General features: G+C 47.2%; 2 protein-coding genes across 3 annotated transcripts; both read right to left on the reverse strand.

The window, feature by feature from the left end:
* Positions 1-8,946: 8,946 nt before the first annotated feature.
* Positions 8,947-9,720, reverse strand: LOC120381715 (zinc finger protein 3-like). The gene is made up of 2 exons (XM_039499837.1): positions 9,716-9,720; positions 8,947-9,481 (listed from the first exon to the last, which is right to left on the reverse strand). Exons 1-2 carry the CDS (start codon positions 9,718-9,720, stop codon positions 8,947-8,949), a joined length of 540 nt encoding a protein of 179 aa, XP_039355771.1.
* On the reverse strand, positions 9,651-16,886 carry LOC120381853 (zinc finger protein 3-like). 2 transcript variants are annotated; one of them, XM_039500015.1, is made up of 3 exons: positions 16,713-16,886; positions 12,079-12,186; positions 9,651-10,415 (listed from the first exon to the last, which is right to left on the reverse strand). In XM_039500015.1, exons 2-3 carry the CDS (start codon positions 12,104-12,106, stop codon positions 9,721-9,723), a joined length of 723 nt encoding a protein of 240 aa, XP_039355949.1. In that variant the 5' UTR covers positions 12,107-12,186; positions 16,713-16,886; the 3' UTR covers positions 9,651-9,720. The 2 variants fall into 2 exon arrangements, with proteins under 2 accessions (XP_039355949.1, XP_039355950.1); XM_039500016.1 differs by lacking the exon at positions 12,079-12,186.
* Between the last annotated feature and the right edge of the window lie 1,419 nt (positions 16,887-18,305).

Raw genomic sequence — 18,305 nt, forward strand, 5'->3', positions numbered from 1 at the left:
AGAGGGACTTGGTGGGGGGGGGGTGATGGGCTCTACCTTTTCTGTCTTCTCATTATCATCTTTAGGAGAGCCTGGGGCTGCCTGTTTAGCTGCAAACATTGTGCCCCCGTGGAGGACAGAGCACAGATCAAGGGCCTTGCATATCATGCTAAACAGGACAGTGGAAACGTCCTCAGAGTATCTGCCAGGGTTAAAGGCACAGTATAGCCTTTTAGAGTTTTGCCCGAGCCAAGGGAACAGATCCATTCTATTTTTGGATTGGTCGAATTTTGGCTAGTAAAAAGGTGAAACTGCAAATGTTGGAACTGTTCAGTTTCATTATCTGCGCAGTCTGCAGCATGCCACGGGCATGGCCCAACTCCCTTGCATCCTGTTCGTGACGCCATGTAGATTGCCACAGACTCGCAGGGGCGAAAGAAAATGCAGGCCTGTTATTTACCAGGCTGCACGTGGCAACAGACTATATTGGTAAGGGATGCAAGGAGAATATGAGTCACGATGCAAACTGCAGACACACACACAACTAAAGTTAATCAATTTAAAGTTTTATTGGGGATAATTACAAGGGGTAAGGGAGCAGCATATGATTAGCTAATAGAGTTAATGAAACTTAAAACACACAATGACTAAAATATCTACTAACAATATTTATAAACAAAGATGCAGCAGTTAGTAATAACCGATACCTACAAACACGAACCAGCATAACGACCGGCAAAGGTAGAAACTCTGTTTGATACACGTGAGCTGAGAGAGAGGCTTGAGGATCAGGCTCGATTGCTGGTGTACACAGGATACACAGGATTTGTTTTTCTTTCTCCTCTCCCTGCCCTGCACATGGCAGACAGGCCTAAAGTACCAACTATGACATCATAGAAGTGTCATAGGGGCCAGGGCTCAAAACCTGTTTGTGTTCGTTTCTGATTGGAACAAGCAAAGTTTACACCAAGTAGGGAGCAGGTGCCTTAAAGTCTGGCCGCCCCAAAGGTGAGAAATGCATATTGTTTTAGAATCGTTCAACACTGAATGACAAAAGAAGAGGCCAGGGCAATACCGGTATGGGCAAGTTTTACAGGATGCAGACAGGAACTCATCTCAACACCCGCTACAAAGTGTGGCGTGAGAACTGTTAAACGTCTGCTCTTGAAATCTGGGTTGGGGGGGGCGGAAGGTGACAGATTAACCACACACGCGCGCGCAAGTTCGCTCGAAGGAGGAAGCTTTCATTGGCTTCGAGGGTGTCGTTGAACCACGAACCGCCATGTGGTTTCCGTAATGAACTATTTAACGAGCTCAGCGGGGATTGCCCAGCCTGGGTGAAGTCCTCTGATAGGTTTACAGCTGAATGGACAGCTGGCTTCCCGTTTTAGCATTTCTAAGGGTTGCTGAGCGCTTGTATGAATCTAATAATCTGACTAAATTGCTAACACGATTCCAGAGCAATAGTCTTGATAACGCATTGATTGACTGATTTTGACCCTGTGTTCACCACAGTAAGTCAAGTTATCTATGCAGTAATTTAGTCTTCGTCATGTGTGTCTGATTTTTTGGATTTTTTTTTTTCCAATTTAATAAAATGTCTACAGGGAATCTGGTGTCGTCTTTTTTTTTTCCAATAAGCAACATGGGCCAGAACTATAGAAAATCAGGGTGGAGATCAGCGAGTCGACCTTGAAGCAGTATCTAAATTAACCCTTTGGTTCTCACAGGGGAGCTCTGGGCATCACAAGGGACAACGGGCTCCCCCTCCCAGGTTTTGGGGAATTGGGTGGGGTAGAGTGGATGGCTGAGATGGGATCGCTGAGGTGGGGGGTGTCTCTGAGTAGTGGCAGGTGAGGGTCTCTTGCGCTGCCGTCTCCGGCACGGCTAGGCACAGCCCGTGCCCCACCCTGGCTGCCTATCCCTGGTCAGGCCCAGCTGATGGGGCTTATTTGAAGGGTCGTTAATGGGGGTGAAGAGCCTGTACGGTTCAGCGAATGTGCCGGCAAAGTGAATGCCTGGGTGTTAACGGGGCATTGCTGGAAAAGGGCAGAGTTAAGGTTGGGTGGGCAACCTTAATGGTGCATGACCTGGTTTACAAAAGTTTTGAATTTTGCCAACATCAAGGTTCCCTTTCTGGCCTTTGTCTCTTTCCTGGGACAGGAGGCCACCTGATGTCTTTGTTCACCTTTAGCCATCCCCTTGCAGGGAGGAAGGGCCCCAGCCCTTTGTTGCCAGGAGACAGAGTGTCGGCCATTTATGCACGCTGGAGACTTAAGAAAAGCATAGAAACTGAGGCACCCACACGGTATTCAGAGGAAACATTAAGAACAGTACCACTTCGTCACAAATGGACATTGGGAAAGTGGGCGGATCCACTATAACGCTAACGGAGGATTCTCTGCAGCTTGAGGTCTTTAAATCATGATTTGAGGACTTCAGTAACTCAGACATAGGTCAGGGGTTTGTTACAAGAGTGGCGGGTGAGATTCTGTGGCCTGCGTTGTGCAGGAGGTTGGACTAGATGAGCATAATGGTCCCTTCTGACCTTAAAGTCTGCGAGGTGGTTCCCGTTAATGGGCGATCAGCACGTCTGGCTACGCCGGTGTGGTACCTGACAGGTGCTCAGAACGTATTTCAGTAACATCCAGCTAGCAAAACTTCCCAACTTCCACACAATCCAACAGGCTGTTAGTGTGCCACAGATCGACTTTTAAAGCGATATCTCTGGCCCACTTCGGTGCAAAACAGGGCATAATTATATGACAGTGGGGTTCCAGGGTGCGCTCTGTGGCCGTGTGATTTAAACTTGTGAGTTTTACACAGAAAAACCATTTCCTTGGCACGGAGCGCGAGCAGTAAATCCTGTTGCAAGGAGCAGGGCGTGGGGAGGATTGAGCTGGTAATATTGCGGGGAGTTTTACTGGGACTGTCTGCGTGGGTGCTGGATGGCGGTGGGATATCAGGAGGTGACTTCACTTGAGTGATGATACGTGAGCCTGTAACCTGAACTCAGGAGGTTTGTGGCCAGGTGACACCTTCTGCCCGGGAAACTGGACAACGACTGGAGGGCCGGGAGTGCGGCTGTGTGACACAGCTGGAGGAGCATCAGTTTGGCTGGGAAACAGAGGAGGCCCAGACGGGGTCTGGGCTCCCTACCCCCAAAGATGGACCTGACTGAGACGTCCTGTTTCCTGCACCTACCTACAAGCACAGGCACCGACTTCTGCTCCCGCCGGTGGGAGCTCAACCCCTGCTGCCCGCCCTGACTCCACCCCTTCCATTAGGCCCCGCCCCATTCCAGCCCCTTCCCCAAATCCACCCTATTCTGACTCCATCCCCAAATCCCACGTTCCTGCTCCTCCCGGAGCGGCCGGGCAGGGCAGCGCTCAGAGGTAGGCGGAGGGCGAGGATGCTGCATGCTCGGGGAGGAGAAGGGCAGCGGGAGCTTGGCTGCGGTGGGTGTGTGAACCCACAGTGTCGGCACCTAGCCTACAAGCTCGGCCTTGGACCGTGTTCCTGTCAGCCGATAAACCTGTTTTCCGGCTGGCTGAGAGTCCCTGTGCATCGCAGGAAGTGTAGGGGGTGCAGGGCCTGACGCCCCACAGTCCGTGACACGTGTCTCTTGTCAAGCCGGGCACTAAATTCCATTGAAACTTACTCTCCTGTCGAAGAAACACTGGCCAAAGGGGCGGGGCATCTTCCGCCCTGCGGTGACATACTCACTCTCGTGTTTATGCTTCTGTCCTTTCGGGGAAGGTCTGGGGTGGAACCAAAGGCTGAGTTTATCCAGGCTGAGGAAAGAAAGGAGCGACCCCCTTCCCCACCCCGACCCCGCCACCGATCATCTCAGCGCTGCGGTGACGACCCGCGGCTGGAATCACCGCCGTCCTGGAGCTTGTAACAGGAAACGGGCTGTCTGGACAGCCAAGATCTGAAACCAGCCACGATCTCCAGCACCCGCTCTGAGCCAGAGGCCGCTTTCACGGTGCTCAAGCCGGCAGAGAAACCGACCCCGATTCTTGCCGTTTCGCCGCCGGAGGTGGGAATTGTGGCGGCAGAGGCAGGGTTCAGGCCGCGGCAGCGAGGGGTGGAACCAGGTTGGGTTCGGGAAGTGGGCGTGAGGCTGCTAACTGGCGGCTGGAACATGGTTTTACAAGGATCTCCCGGGCCAGATATCTGCACAATAGTTCATTCCAGATTTTGGGGGTGGAGGAGCAACTTTAACTGATTGCAAAGGCTACTTAGGCACCTGAAAACTCTAGGGGTGGGGATTTTTTTTGCAGATAACTTAGAAATTAGCTGACAGGAGAACTGTGTCTCATTCCTACATAAAGAAAGAAAATTCAATAAATATCAGACCCACTCTCCTCTAATACTGTTTTCTGGCATCTTGCGCCATGTCATAGACTCTCCGGCTTGGAAGGGACCTCAGGATGTCACCTCGTCCAGCAGTTCCCAAATTTTAACAACCTGCGAACCCCTTTCACTAAAATGTCAAGTCTCCCGAACCCCCTCCTGAAAACAAATATTTCCAGGGATTTTCTCCTTTACCAGAGTGTTATTATTTTTATAATTATTTTACATAATTAAAACACTTATTAATTGTTTTAAATTATAAAAACAGTGAGCTTGGAAATATAAACTTTGTTTTTACGACCTGCTTATGACACACTATTTAATATTAATTACTACTTATCATTCCAGTATTTTTATTCCATTATGAAAACGGCAGCACCCCGCCACGATTGCTAAAGGAGTGGGTGGATCGGCTTATGTGGCCTGCATCTTGCAGGAGGTCAGACTAGATGATCATAATGGTCCCTTCTGATCTTGAATTCTATGATTCTATGATCTCACTTTCGTAGCTTGAATCACTGTGAATGAGCCCGTTTGTAAGACAAGGCTCCTGTGTTTCATCAGGGAGCATCAGGCGTGAAACAGCAGGAAGAGATTTAAGAAGCCGACTCATAGACTTTAAGGTCAGGCGGGACCATTATGATCATCTAGTCTGACCCTGCACAATGCAGGCCACAGAATCTCACCCACCCACTCCTGGAACAAACCCCTGATTTATGTCCGAGTTATTGAACTCCTCAAATCGTGGTTTGAAGACCTCAAGCTGCAGAGAATCCTCCTACTCAAGCATTCAGGTCTTGAGCAGCCCAGGCAAACAACGCGCCTCACAACAAAGCTTAGACTTGTTCTTCCTCATAATTTTAAAAACAATCCTCGCTGCCTATTTCATTTTAAAAAGAGCAAAAAAAAAAATATCCACCTCCCTTTCCATTTTGTTGAAGTTTAGCTCTCCTCAGTGTGATAGAGATGGTGGCTTTGATCTTGGAAGTTCAGGGGCTCTGGGCTGCCAGGGATCCCTAACGACAGCTCTGTCTGCTGTTGGGGAATTTTTTTTCCTGAGAACCCCCTGTAACATTTTGTGAACCCCAGTTTGGGAACCACTGATCTGGTCCAACTCTCTGCTCAAAGCAGGACCAATCCCCAGATCCCTAAGTGGCCCCCTCAAGGATTGAACTCTCAACCCTGGGTTTAGCAAGCCAATGCTCAAACCACTGAGCCATCCCTCCCCCCTCCTTAAGGGACACTGGGTAGGTTTAAAATTTGAATGTCTATTCTTACTTTGTTACCAACTCTCGAATGCAACAACTGCAGAAAAAAAAAGCCAGATGACTTTCGATCACTTTTTTTTTGCCATTCCCAAAGCTTGGAATACATCATTTAACTTCTGGAAATGCCCTACCAGGGCAGGGCCCTGTCAGTACATCCTGCACCTTCCTGGGGCCTCTACAGGTGTTTCCCAACTAGAAATTACAGACTCAAAAATGACTTTCAACAGGAGTGAAACTGACACTTTCAAATCATTTTCACAATACTGCCAACTCAAGCGTTCAAAAACGATGACTCAGGCTCACCATAAATCATGAGATTAGCTTTAAAATCATGAAAGAGCAGTGTCCCCCGGGCTCTCTCTGCTCTGAAGGTTCCTACGATCTCAGTAATTTTATCATCTGACGTACAAGCTGCCATCCTGGCAGGGAAAGAAAAGAACAGAGCGTGGAGAGAAAAGGAAGAGAGGATCCCATCCCTGCCCCAAGCTGTCTCACTTCCACCCCCCTCCTTTACTCTCATCCCACTGGCCTCTCTCTATGCTGCAGCCATGGACATGACACCAGAGTTTGCTGTGGTTCCGAGCATCAGCACTAAGAGGAAGGAGTCTGTCTCTCCGGTGCTCATCATGATCCCACTTCTGGCACCAAGAGGACTCTTACGAATAAGCATCCTGATCCCAGTGCAAAGGGGTGAGGAGCAGAGAGGAGAGAACCAGGAACTACTGAGGGTGGAAGGGAGTTAGGAGCCAGGGGAGGGGAGGACAATGGGAATTATTGGCATTCCATAGGGACTGAGCTGGGATTGGGTAGTGCACTCTCTACATTCCCCTGCTGGGAGCAAATAGTTGTGAAATTCCCTGGAAAAGTGTGAGTCTCATCCCGCTCTAATGCCCAATCTACATACAGGATAACAACCTTCTACTGCTGCTTCTCCATTAGTTGAGCAGACAGAAGTCTGTGTGGCGGATCTAAAGGCCCCGCTTTGCTGATCACACACATCCATTTGACTTTTGAAAACCAGGAAATGCAGTTAAGGTTGCCCACCTAACCTTAACTCTGCCTTTTTTTTCCTGCAATGCTCCATTAACACCCAGGCATTCACTTTGCCAGCACATTCACTGAACCGTACAGGCTCTTCACCCCCATTAATGACCCTTCAAATAAGACCCTCAAGGCCTGACCAGGGACAGGCAGCCAGCGTGGGGCCCAGGCTGGCCCTAGCCGTGACGGAGACGGCAGAGCAAGCCACCATCACCTGCCACTACTCAGAGACTCTCCCCACCCCACTGACCCCATCTCACTCATCCACTCTACCCCACCCAATTCCCCAAAACCTAGGAGCGGGAGCCCGTTGTCCCTTGCGATGCTCAGAGCTCCTCCAGTTACAGCTGGAGCAGAGATGGATGCTCCCTTTCGCTGCTCCCCTGTGAGAACCAAAGGGTTAATTTACACGACTCGCTGATCTCCACCCTGATTTTCGGCCGTTCTGGCCCACGTTCCTTATTGAAAGAAATGGCTCCAGATTCCCCCTTGATACATTTTATTCAAACTGAAAAAAAACCAAACTTCAAAATCAAGAACACACATCGCTAAGTCTAAACTGCTCTATCCATGACTCCATTAACCGTTGGGTGACCACACGGACGTTAAAGTCAAAAATCAGTAAATCAATGCGTTGACAATGCTATTGCATTGCAATCATGTCATCAATTTAGCCAGCTGATGAAATGAATGCAACGGAACACCAACCCTCATAAATCCTAAAACAGGAACCCACAGAGGCAGCTGTCCATTCTCAATCCCAGAATTTCAGCCAGGCCGTGCGATCCACACTGAGCTGTTAAACAGTTCAGTGCCAAAGCCAAATGATTGTTCGCGTTTAAACCGCAACCTCAAAGCCCCTTAAAGCTTCCTCCTTCGATTGAACTTGTGTGTGGTTAATCCTTGTCCTAAAGCTTTGCAGCATGAAGCACCGTTGCCTATATTACTAACGATATAGACAGTCGTTTTAGTTAAAGCACTCTTGTTTGTGCCAATCATTTGTGAAACAAACTAGCTGCATCCCCATTAATTTATTCCTAACAAGAACCAGTTAAGTTACCAGTGCTTTGGGTTCGAAAACCCGTGAGTAACAGACTTGGCGAGCCACCCAGGAGTGGTGGAGAGAAGGGGATGATCGGCACGAATGGTTGGTTGGTTGGTTTCCTGTGCAACGGGGAAGAACTGCAGGGTAGGGTAGCGACCTGTAATTTCCCTGTGACATAGTCAGCAAGTCGATTTATGAATACTTTCCATTACTGGAACTCAGGGCTCAGGCTGGGAGTCTGGTTAAGTTAAAAATAGATATAAAAACTCCCTAAAAATAAAAGTTAAAAATAATATTTTAAAACCGCGTATTGATTTTGTACAAGAGAACAGTAATGTTTTTGTAAAGCCTTTTCCGGCCCTGCAACATCGTTGCAGCTCTGTAAGCAGATGATCACAATAATAATAAATTAAAAAATGAATGAATTAAAGGCAAAAATTAAAAAGCAATTTAAAAATAAAATTAAAAAAATCTCTCTCCAGCCGGAAGTCAAATCCAAGTACCCTCCGCATCAGCAGTGTAACTCGGGCCACGCAAGTCGTGGCAAGGGAAAAGCAGGTATGTAATAGTCAGCGAAAACGTCACAGGCTGAGGCAAAAAGCGTCTAAATTAAAACAGCAAAGGGGGAAACAAAGTTACAGCCTTACTAAAAAAAATCCCCAAATAAAACCGAGGCAGATCACGAGGAACGTAAAAGACGAAGCTGGGTTCTCAAGCCATGTTAAAAAAGCAAAAGTTCGAAAAAGTTCGTAGTGTGAAAAAGGGTGGAAGAAGAAAAGAAAAACAGTTAAAGGTTAAACCCTTCACCCCTAACCATGTTAGGGCAGCAGAAAAAAAATCGGTTGGCCCGATCAGTAAAGGCTGAGAGCTGATAGATGTTTTTCCCCACGCTCAGAGCATCGAGAGCAGGGGTCCCCAGTGCAGTGCCCATGGGTGCCATGGCACCCGCCAGGGCATCTAGGTGGCCCCGCGTCCTGACCGCCGACAAGCAGCGTCATGCAGAGGTGTTGGTGAAATGCCGCCGATTGACACGCTGCCGCTTGTCGGCGGATGCTCGTCCTGCCGCCACGGTCCTCCGTGGCTCGTCGTCTGTCGGGCGGGTTGGAGACCACTGATCTAGAGCGTCTCTATGAGGTGTGGAGCCTCTGATGCCTAATAAGGTTGGAGCTCCGAGTGAAGGTTTTCCCGCACTCGCCGCATTCATAAGGTCTGGCCCCCACGTGGATTCGCTGATGCTTCAGGAGCGCCGAGTTGTCAATGAATTTTTCCCCACTCCCAGCACCGTGGGTCTCTCCCCGTGTGGATTTTCTGATGCACAATGAGGTTGGAGCGCCAAGCGAAGCTTTTCCCGCACTCGGCGCACACGTAGGGTCTCTCCCCCGTGTGGATCCGCTGGTGTTTAACAAGGCACGAACGCTGCGTGAAGCTTTTCCCGCACTCGCAGCACGCATGAGGCCTCTCTCCCGTGTGGATTCTCTGATGCTTAATGAGGTCTGAGCTGTCAGTGAAGCTTTTCCCGCACTCGCCGCATTCATAGGGCTTTTCTCCGGTGTGGATTCGCTGATGCTTAATAAGGTCTGAGCTGTCTGTGAAACTTTTCTGACACTCGCCGCATTCATAGGGCCTCTCCCCCGTGTGGATCCTCTGATGTTTAATGAGGAGAGAGCTGTCAGTGAAGCTTTTCCCACACTCGCTGCACTCGTAGGGTCTCTCCCCTGTGTGGGTTCGCTGATGTGTGATGAGGTTTGAGCTGCGGTGAAGGTTTTCCCTTTTCGCCGCATCCGTGAGCCTGTCCCGGTGTGGATCCGCTGATGCTTCTTAAGCGATGAGCTGTCAATGAAGCTTTTCCCGCACTTTTCGCAGCACCCATAGGAGTCGCTCCCGGTGTGGATTCTCTGATGCACGATCAGGTTCGGCGCCGAGAGAAGCTTTCTCCGCCTCGGTGCGCGTGAGATCGCGCCCCGTGTGGATTATCTGATGTCGAACAAGGCCTGAGCTCTGGTGAAGGTTTTCCCGCACTCACAGCATTCATGGGGTCTCTCGCCAGTGTGGATTCTCCGATGTTTGATGAGGATGCTCGCTGAGTGAAGCTTTTCCGCACTCGCTGCATTCATAGGGTCTCTCTCCCGTGTGGATTCGCTGATGCGTAATGAGGTCCGAGCTCTGGGTGAAGCGTTTCCCGCACTCACTGCATTCATGGGGTCTCTCTCCTGCGTGGAATTTCTGATGTTTAATAAGAGCTGAACGGTCAATGAAGTTTTTGCCACACTCACAGCACACATAGGGTCTCTCACCAGTGTGTATCCTCCGGTGCTTAATGAGGGATGACCTGTGAGTGAAGCTTTTCTGACATTCGCGGCATTCATAGGGTCTTTCCCCTGTGTGGATCCTCTGATGTTTAAGAAGAACTGAGCGGCTACTGAAATTTTTCCCACACTCGGAGCATGTGTTGTTTCTCGCTCCTGCCTGGATTTTCAGCTGGGCTGTGGTTTCCTTGACGTATCTGTGAGGTCCCCAACTATTAATGGATTTATTCAATTTCTCCCTTGGCTGATTTCCCTGCTTTCTCTCTGGCCTGTGCTGACTCTCACGTCCTTCTCTCTGCTCACGACTCCTGGAATCGTCCTCCTCAGATATTTGCAATAATGTCCCGGGTGGTTCGTCTTGCTCAGCATCTTCCTGCTGAGGTTCGTGCTCCTCCTTCTCACTCGGCATCCCACCACCTGTTGGCAGAAAAAGGGGAGACCCAACCATAATGCAAACTAGCTGCAGTGGAAGAGGCCAGAAGCTCCTCATGTTCTGGCAGTCCCTGATCCCTAGAGTTTCAATGAGACCACTCACATAGAATCAGACTCGTAGAATATCAGGGCTGGAAGGGACCTCAGGAGGTCATCTAGCCCAAAGCAGGACCAATCCCCAACAAAATCTTTAATGTGCTTTCAATTAAGCACATACTTCGGTGGATTGTGCTTGGATGGATTAGATTTTTATCAATAAATATCAATTTCACGGCAAACTCACAAACCAACCAAAAATATTGCCGTCAACAATCAAAATTTCAAATAGGCAACTTAAGTAAAATGCTGCTTGAGAACGTAGAGTTGGCTTTAAGGATACTGACTTTGTATATTTCGACATACGAGGTTGAGAGTTCGTTTTCCCAGCGAAAAGGCTTTAAACGGTTTGAATCTCAACATCTACTGCCATTAAATAATGATTGTCTGACTTCCTGGCGTAATTTCCTTCAACTGAAAACTAACATTGATAAACACTGGGGGGAAAAAGGCTAAAACTTTTATTTTACACAATTATGAAAATTTAAAACAATAACAATCGAAAAAAAAGCTTAAAAATAAGTTGACATTATAACGTCCCCCCTCCTGCCCCAAAAAGGGGACGGGGGGCGCTTCCGCCGTGACATTCACCAACTCAGAGATCCCCAGACCTAACAGTGTACCTGCCAAGTCTGCATAACCATCTACGCAGCGTGTTTTTAACTTCAAAATGGCGAGCAAATGCTGCGCGGAGAGAAGGGGAGGAATAACAGTGATGGCTTTGAGCCAGCGATTGTGCAGACAGGAGCTGTGCAAGCTTTCTCCGACAGAGCCCCCAACGAATACTAGTTCCATCCTACAAAACTCCTGCGGTTTCAATCTCTCTTGACCCAGTTGTGTAGGAGCAGAATTTTATAGTTGTACAAGAATTAATGTATGATTTAAAAGCGGCAAAGAGTCCTGTGGCACCTTATAGACTAACAGACGTATTGGAGCATGAGCTTTCGTGGGTGAATCCCCGCTTCGTCGGATGCATCCAACGCTCATCCTCCAACCCGTCTGTTAGTCTCTACGGGGCCACAGGACTCTTTGCCGCTTTTACAGATACAGACTAACACGGCGACCCCTCTGATGTATGATTTAATTATTTTGTTAGGGTTTTTTTCCGAATAGAAACAGGTAATGTTTTTGGGGATATTGGTAGAAACGCATTTGATCGATTGCTAGTGTTTGTATTGATGTTAAGGCAGGGGCAGATTAGAATAATTTTTAAGATTGATTATGGTTATTTTTGGTTTAGGATAAAGTGCGTCTACACTACCCGGCGGGTAGTGATAGATCTATCGGGGATCGATTTATCTCGTGTAGACGTGATAAATCGATCCCCGATCACTCTGCCGTCGACTCCTGTACTCCACCGCGGCGAGAGGCGGTAGCAGAGTCGACGGGGGAGTGGTGGCAGTTGACCCCGCGCCGTGAGGACGCGAGGTAAGTTGACCTAAGATACATTGACATCAGCTCCACTATTCTCGAAGCTGAAGTTGCGTATCTTAGGTCGATCCCCGCAGTGTAGAGCGGGGGAAGTGGTGGAATGGACGATATTTTCTCTCACATTTTGGTGGTGGATTGTTCAGTTTCATGGGTAATCAGAGTAGAAGTCGCAATGGTAGAAGAAAGAGGAGAAGATATGATGCATCCACTTAAAGTGTCTTTAGAAGATCTATATAATGGAAAAGTTATAATGTTTATTAATTTTTTTATATGTATTATAAATTAGACATTTCAGTTAAATATCAATTTTTTTGTTTTAAGGTTTAGTAAGTAAAAAATAGAATTTTGTATTGGGTTTACGTTAAGGAAATGAGAGGAATGTTAAAGGCTCAGTTTTAATTACAAAATGTAGTAAGGTTTAATTTGTAATGCTTTTTTTTGCTTACTATAAAAATGGCTGTATATTTTTTGAAGGTTTTTGTAAACAACTGTTTGTGTGAAGGCCACTGTTAACCAAATTTTCTTATTCACTTTCTCCACACCTGGCGTGATTTTATAGACCTCTATCATATCCTCCCTTCGTTGTCTCTTTTCCAAGCTGAAAACGCCAGGTTTTTTTAAATCTCTTCTCATGGAAGCTGTTCCATATCCTATTCATTTTTGTGACCTTCTCTGTACCTTTTCCAAATCCAATGTATCTTTTTTGAGATGGGGCGGCCACACCTGAGCACAGTATTCAAGATGTGGATGCACCATGGATTTATACAGCGGCAACATGATATTTTGCATCTTATCTATCCTTCCCTAATAATCCCCAATATTGTTACCTTTTCAGAGAACTATCCACAATGACTCCAAGATCCCTTTCTTGAGTGGTAACAGCGAACTTAGACTCTGTCATTCAGTACATAGGGTTGGGATGTTGTTTCCCAATGTGCGTTACTTTGCATTTATCAACGCTGAATTTCATCTGCCATTTTCTTGCCTAATCGTCCAGATTTCTGAGATCCCTTTGGATCTGCTTTGGACTTAAACTCTCCTGAGTAGTTTTGTATTGTCTGCACATTTTGTCACCTCCTTTTCCAGACAACTTACGGATATGCTGAACAGCGCAGGTCTAACACAGACCCCGGGGGGACCCCACTGTTCATCTCTCTCCATTCTGACAATGTAACATTTATTCCCATTTGTTTCCTCTTTTAACCAGATCCTGAGAGGACCTTCCTTCTTAATCCATGACAGTTTACTTTGCTTAAGAGCCTTGGGTGAGAGACCTTGTTAAAGGCTTTCTGGACTTCTAAGAACACTAGATTCATTGGCTCACCCTTGTCCACATGCTGGCTGACTCCCTCAAAGAATTCTAGTAGATTGGCGAGGAATGATTTTCCTTTACAAAAGCCATGTTGACTCTTCCCCAACAAATCATGTTCATCTATGAAGCTGATAATTCTGTTCTTTACTAGAGTTTCAACCAATATTGAAGTTAGGCTTACTGGCCTGTAAATGCTGGGATTGCTTCTGGAGCCTTTTTAAAAAAATTGGCATTGCATTAGCTATGCTCCAGTCATCTGGTACAGAAGCTGATTTCAGTGATAGCTTACATACCACAGTCAGCAGCTCTGCAATTTCACATTTGACTTCCTTCAGAACTCTTGGGTGAATCCCATCTGATCCTGTGGACTTACTGTAGTTTAATTTATAATTTTTTTCCAAAACCTCTTCTAATGACACCTCTATCTGGGACAGTTCCTCACATTTGTCACCTAAAAAGAATGACTCAGGTCTGGGAATCTCCCTCACAATCTCTGCAGGGAAGACTGACACAAAGAATTAATTTAGTTTCTCCACAATGGCCTTATCATCCTTGAGTGCTGTTATAATACCTCGATCGGCCAGTGGTCCCCCTGTCTGTTTAGCAAGCATCCTGCTTCTGGCGTGCTTCAAAATTTTGTTGTTGTTACTTTTTGAGAGTTGGTCTTCAAATTCTTTTTTGGCCTGCTGGGTTATATTTTTACACGTGGCTGTGACGGTCTCTGATGACCATATGGGTCATTGTTGCAACCACTGTTGTTAGATCTTTGCAACCAATCTTCTACAAAATGGGGCACGGAAGATGTCTATGGAAAGGTTATGATTTGCTGAATGTGATGATGCTCTTGGCACGCGTGTAGTTTTGTACTTCAAGTTATGAATATTGGCTCTACCTGTATTTCAAACGTTTGCTCCTGGGAGTACGCCCACGGTAGTTAGCCAGCGCATCCTGGAGGGACTATGCAAATTGCATGGCCCATTAAAGGGGAGGACAGCTCAGTGGTTTGAGCAGTAGCTTGCTTAAACCCAGGGCTGTGAGTTCAATCCTTGAGGGCCATTTGGGGATTTAATTGGGGTTGGTCCTACTTTGAGCAGAGGGTTAGACTAGATACCTCCTGATATTCTACAACACTTAACTTACGATGGGAGACACCGATCTATTCTTAATGGACTTTCCTGCCAGGACTAAGTGAAGTCAGGCATTGCCACGTGACTCCAAACTCCATCTTGGACCTGTAATTTTCCACTAGCTGTGCCGAGGGCTTTGTTTGAAGCCATGGGTTTCCCTCCATGTGGCAGAAGCTATAAAGGCCTTGAAACACCTCCACCGTGTCTCTATCCTGCTCCACTCTGTTTCCTACTCAAACCTCTGGACTATGGACTTATACTGATGGGACTCAGGGACTGAGGACCATCCAGTTATCTAGAAGCAACCAGAGACTTATCAAGCCAGAAGTTTATTCCATCACTGCTACAAGTCTGAACCAAGAACATAAGAGCGGCGTGCTGGGTCAGACCAAAGGTCCATCTAGCCCAGTATCTGTCTACCGACAGTGGCCAATGCCAGGTGCCCCAGAGGGAGTGAACCTAACAGGCAATGATCAAGTGATCTCTCTCCTGCCATCCATCTCCATCCTCTGACGAACAGAGGCTAGGGACACCATTCTTACCCATCCTGGCTAATAGCCATTAATGGACTTAACCTCCATGAATTTATCAGTTCTCTTTTAAACCCTGTTATAGTCCTAGCCTTCACAACCTCCTCAGGCAAGGAGTTCCACAAGTTGACTGTGTGCTGCGTGAAGAAGAACTTCCTTTTATTTGTTTTAAACCTGCTGCCTATTAATTTCATTTGGTGACCCCTAGTTCTTGTATTATGGGAATAAGTAAATAACTTTTCCTTATCCACTTTCTCCACATCACTCATGATTTTATAGACCTCTATCATATCCCCTCTTAGTCTTCTCTTTTCCAAGCTGAAGAGTCCTAGCCTCTTTAATCTTTCCTCATATGGGACCCTCTCCAAACCCCTAATCATTTTAGTTGCCCTTTTCTGAACCTTTTCTAGTGCTAGAATATCTTTTCTGAGATGAGGAGACCACATCTGTACGCAGTATTCGAGATGTGGGCGTACCATGGATTTATATAAGGGCAATAAGATATTCTCTGTCTTATTCTCTATCCCTTTTTAATGATTCTTAACTCTCTTCTTTCTTTCTTTCTTTCTATAAATAAACCTTTAGATTTTAGATCCTAAAGGATTAGCAGCAGCGTGATTTTTGGGTAAGATCTGATTTGACCCGGGTGTGTGGCTAGTCCTTTGGGATCAGAAGAACCTCTTATTTGATGAAATTGGTTTTAAAGAACCACTCATTTCTAGTCTAGTGTTTTTGTTGGTGACACAAGGGACTGGAATTCCCAAGGAAACTGCTGTTCTGACTTCGTGTTAGCCAGTGGGGTGAAACGGAAGTTTACTTCTGTTGCTGGTCTGGTATCTCTCAGGGGAAAATAACCTCCTGTTTTGGGGTATCTCTGCCCTATTTCTCAGCAGTTTGTCCTGAATTTGGGTATTGTCAGTTGATACCCACAAAGGCTCGGTTCCCGTGGCTTTCCACAGTTTCTGTTCCTTTCTATTTTCCTCAGTAGGATTTTACTTCCTTTTTGCCTCTAACAGCTTCTTTTACTTGGTTGGTTAGACACGGCGGCACTTTCTTGGTCGCCTTACTAGGTTTTTTTTTTTTTTAATTTAGGACACATACTTAATTTGGCCTTCCACTGTCGTGTTTTTACGTTTCCATGCAGTTTGCAGGCATTTCTCTTTTGAGACCGTACCTTTTAATTTCTGGTAAACCAACATCCTCATGTGGGTGCCGGTCCCCTTTCTGAAATTAAATGCTACTAGGGTGGGGTTCTTTGGTGTTTTCCCCCTTCCACAGGGATGTTGAATTTAATTATATTATGGGCGCTATTACCAAGTAGTCCAGCTACATTCAACTCTTGGACCAGATCCTTGGCTCCATTTAGGACTAAATCAAGGATTGCCTCTTCTCTGGTGGGTTCCAGGACTAGCTGCTCCAAGAAACAGTCATTTATGGTGTCCAGAAACTTTCTCTCTGCATCCCGGCCTGAGGTGACATAGACCCACTCAACATGGGGATAGTTGAAATGTCCCATTACTGAGATTATTTTTACAGCCTCTCTAATCTCCCTGAGCATTTCATGGTCACTATCACCATCCTGGTCAACCAAAGAAGGGCTGGAAAAATGGACATAACTCAGGGACTGAATTTCCCCAAAATTCTTTCCCACGGGGACGGGGGATCAATTCTGCCTGTAAATCCCGTTGAAGCACTCAAGGGAAGGGAGGTGAAGAGGGAGCTACTGCCAGGTGTCGCACAAGATAGGTAGGAAGTCATGAGTGACATCTCCCCGGAGGATACATACCTGCTGGGGACAATCCTGAACTCGGAGAACTCCCAAGGTCTCTGTCAGGAATCCCAGCTGTTTCCTTCAGCCACGGACAGATTTCGAATTGGCTGAATGATTCCTCCCTTGGGCAGGTACCGCTCAGGATCTCGCTTTCCTCTGAATCATGGAGATCTGGGACCCACGGGTCTCTGTCTTGTTGAGTCTGAGAGAGCTCATCAGGTGGGAAAACTGGAAACTCTGCACGGGGAAAGGATATTAAGTGAGCTCAAAGGGATTGCTCACAAATGTATTATTATTTTAACCCAAGGCCATTTTAACCTAGCAATATGCTGAGGCTAGTGCCACGGAGGCTCAAATGTGTAGGCCGTTCTGCTTAAAGAGGGATTGAACACACTCCATCTCTGCTGGGAAAACACCCTGCCATACAATCATCCTCACAGGGGAGTCCTTAAAACACTGAGACTGTAGCTCCATAGCCTAGCAGGTGAAGATTGCAGCCAGCAGGGAAACTACCTGCTTCTTTCCAAGAAAGAGAGGACAAGCGAAAAACAGAGTCACACAGAACGTGGGAAGAGTTGGTGGGGTTCAGGGAGCTACTGCGTGTGATGCATTTTTCCTGCATTCTGCAGGAGCTCCTCTGGGGCGTTGTGCCCATCGAAACCACAATTTCTGGACTAAGAGCAATATTTTACAGTGCTCTAATATCCACCGGCAGATGACAACTTGGTCTGCGCTTTCGAGTCTGGCAGCACACTTCGCTCGGTCACATGCTTACAGGGTGCTAAGACTCACACCCTGAACCAAAAAAAAAAAAAAGATAGTCTAGGCTCAGGGAATTCACTTAGGGTTGCCAAGGGCTGCCGTGTGTCCTTCCAGAACGTGGACGGTGACTAATTGTAGAGCTCTGAAAACCAGGAAATGAAGCGTGAAAGTTCATACCATCCTGGCAACATCACCTTAACTCTGCCCTCTAACCCCTGACCATGGTGCAGTAAGGATGGTGCAATGGTTACTGCACTACCGAGGAAACAGGGGATTCTCCTTCTCTTGGAAGTCTTCAAGTCAAGACTGGATGCCTTTGTGGGTGATGATTTAGTCTAACGCAAGGTGTTCGACTCAATACAAAAAGTACAGCAGAAAACGCTACGGTCGGTGTTATACAGAAGGTCAGAGTAGACAACCGAATACTCCCTTTGGCCATAAAAATCTACAAATTTGTAACCGAGATGAGGAAGGACTAAGAGAACGTGCCACTGTTTGTGTTGCGTTCAGAGATGGGAATCCCAGCATTTATCCGCACGCCCTCCAGCGGCGTGCCCAGGTACAGCTGTAACTGGATGATGGAGGGAGTCGTTGGAGCAGCTTGGCAGAGCTGTGACTGATATAAAGGGAGGGGCCTGGGATCCTTGAAGGAGCAAAGATGCCTCATTTCATTCCCGAGCGTTGCAGGTTGCAACACTGAAGGCGCACAAGGGTGTGTTCTTGCCGTGAGCGGTGTCGGCACCCTGGGGGAAACACGTGCTGGCCCTCGAGAACGGTCATAGACGCAATGACTCAGAAGGAATCGTTTGCCGGACGCTGGTGTGACGCAGGAGGGAGCGGGGCGGA

This window comes from Mauremys reevesii, linkage group 14, assembly GCF_016161935.1.
Source record: "Mauremys reevesii isolate NIE-2019 linkage group 14, ASM1616193v1, whole genome shotgun sequence".
NCBI lineage: Eukaryota > Metazoa > Chordata > Testudines > Geoemydidae > Mauremys > Mauremys reevesii.

Excerpts from the sequence above, each read along its gene's own strand:
- LOC120381853 (XM_039500015.1), bottom strand. The coding sequence starts at position 12,106 with ATGAAACTGAACAATCCACCACCAAAAT. Across the intron at positions 10,416-12,078 it reads GAACAATCCACCACCAAAAT|GTGGTGGGATGCCGAGTGAG; the intron begins GTGAGAGAAAAT and ends TTCTGCCAACAG.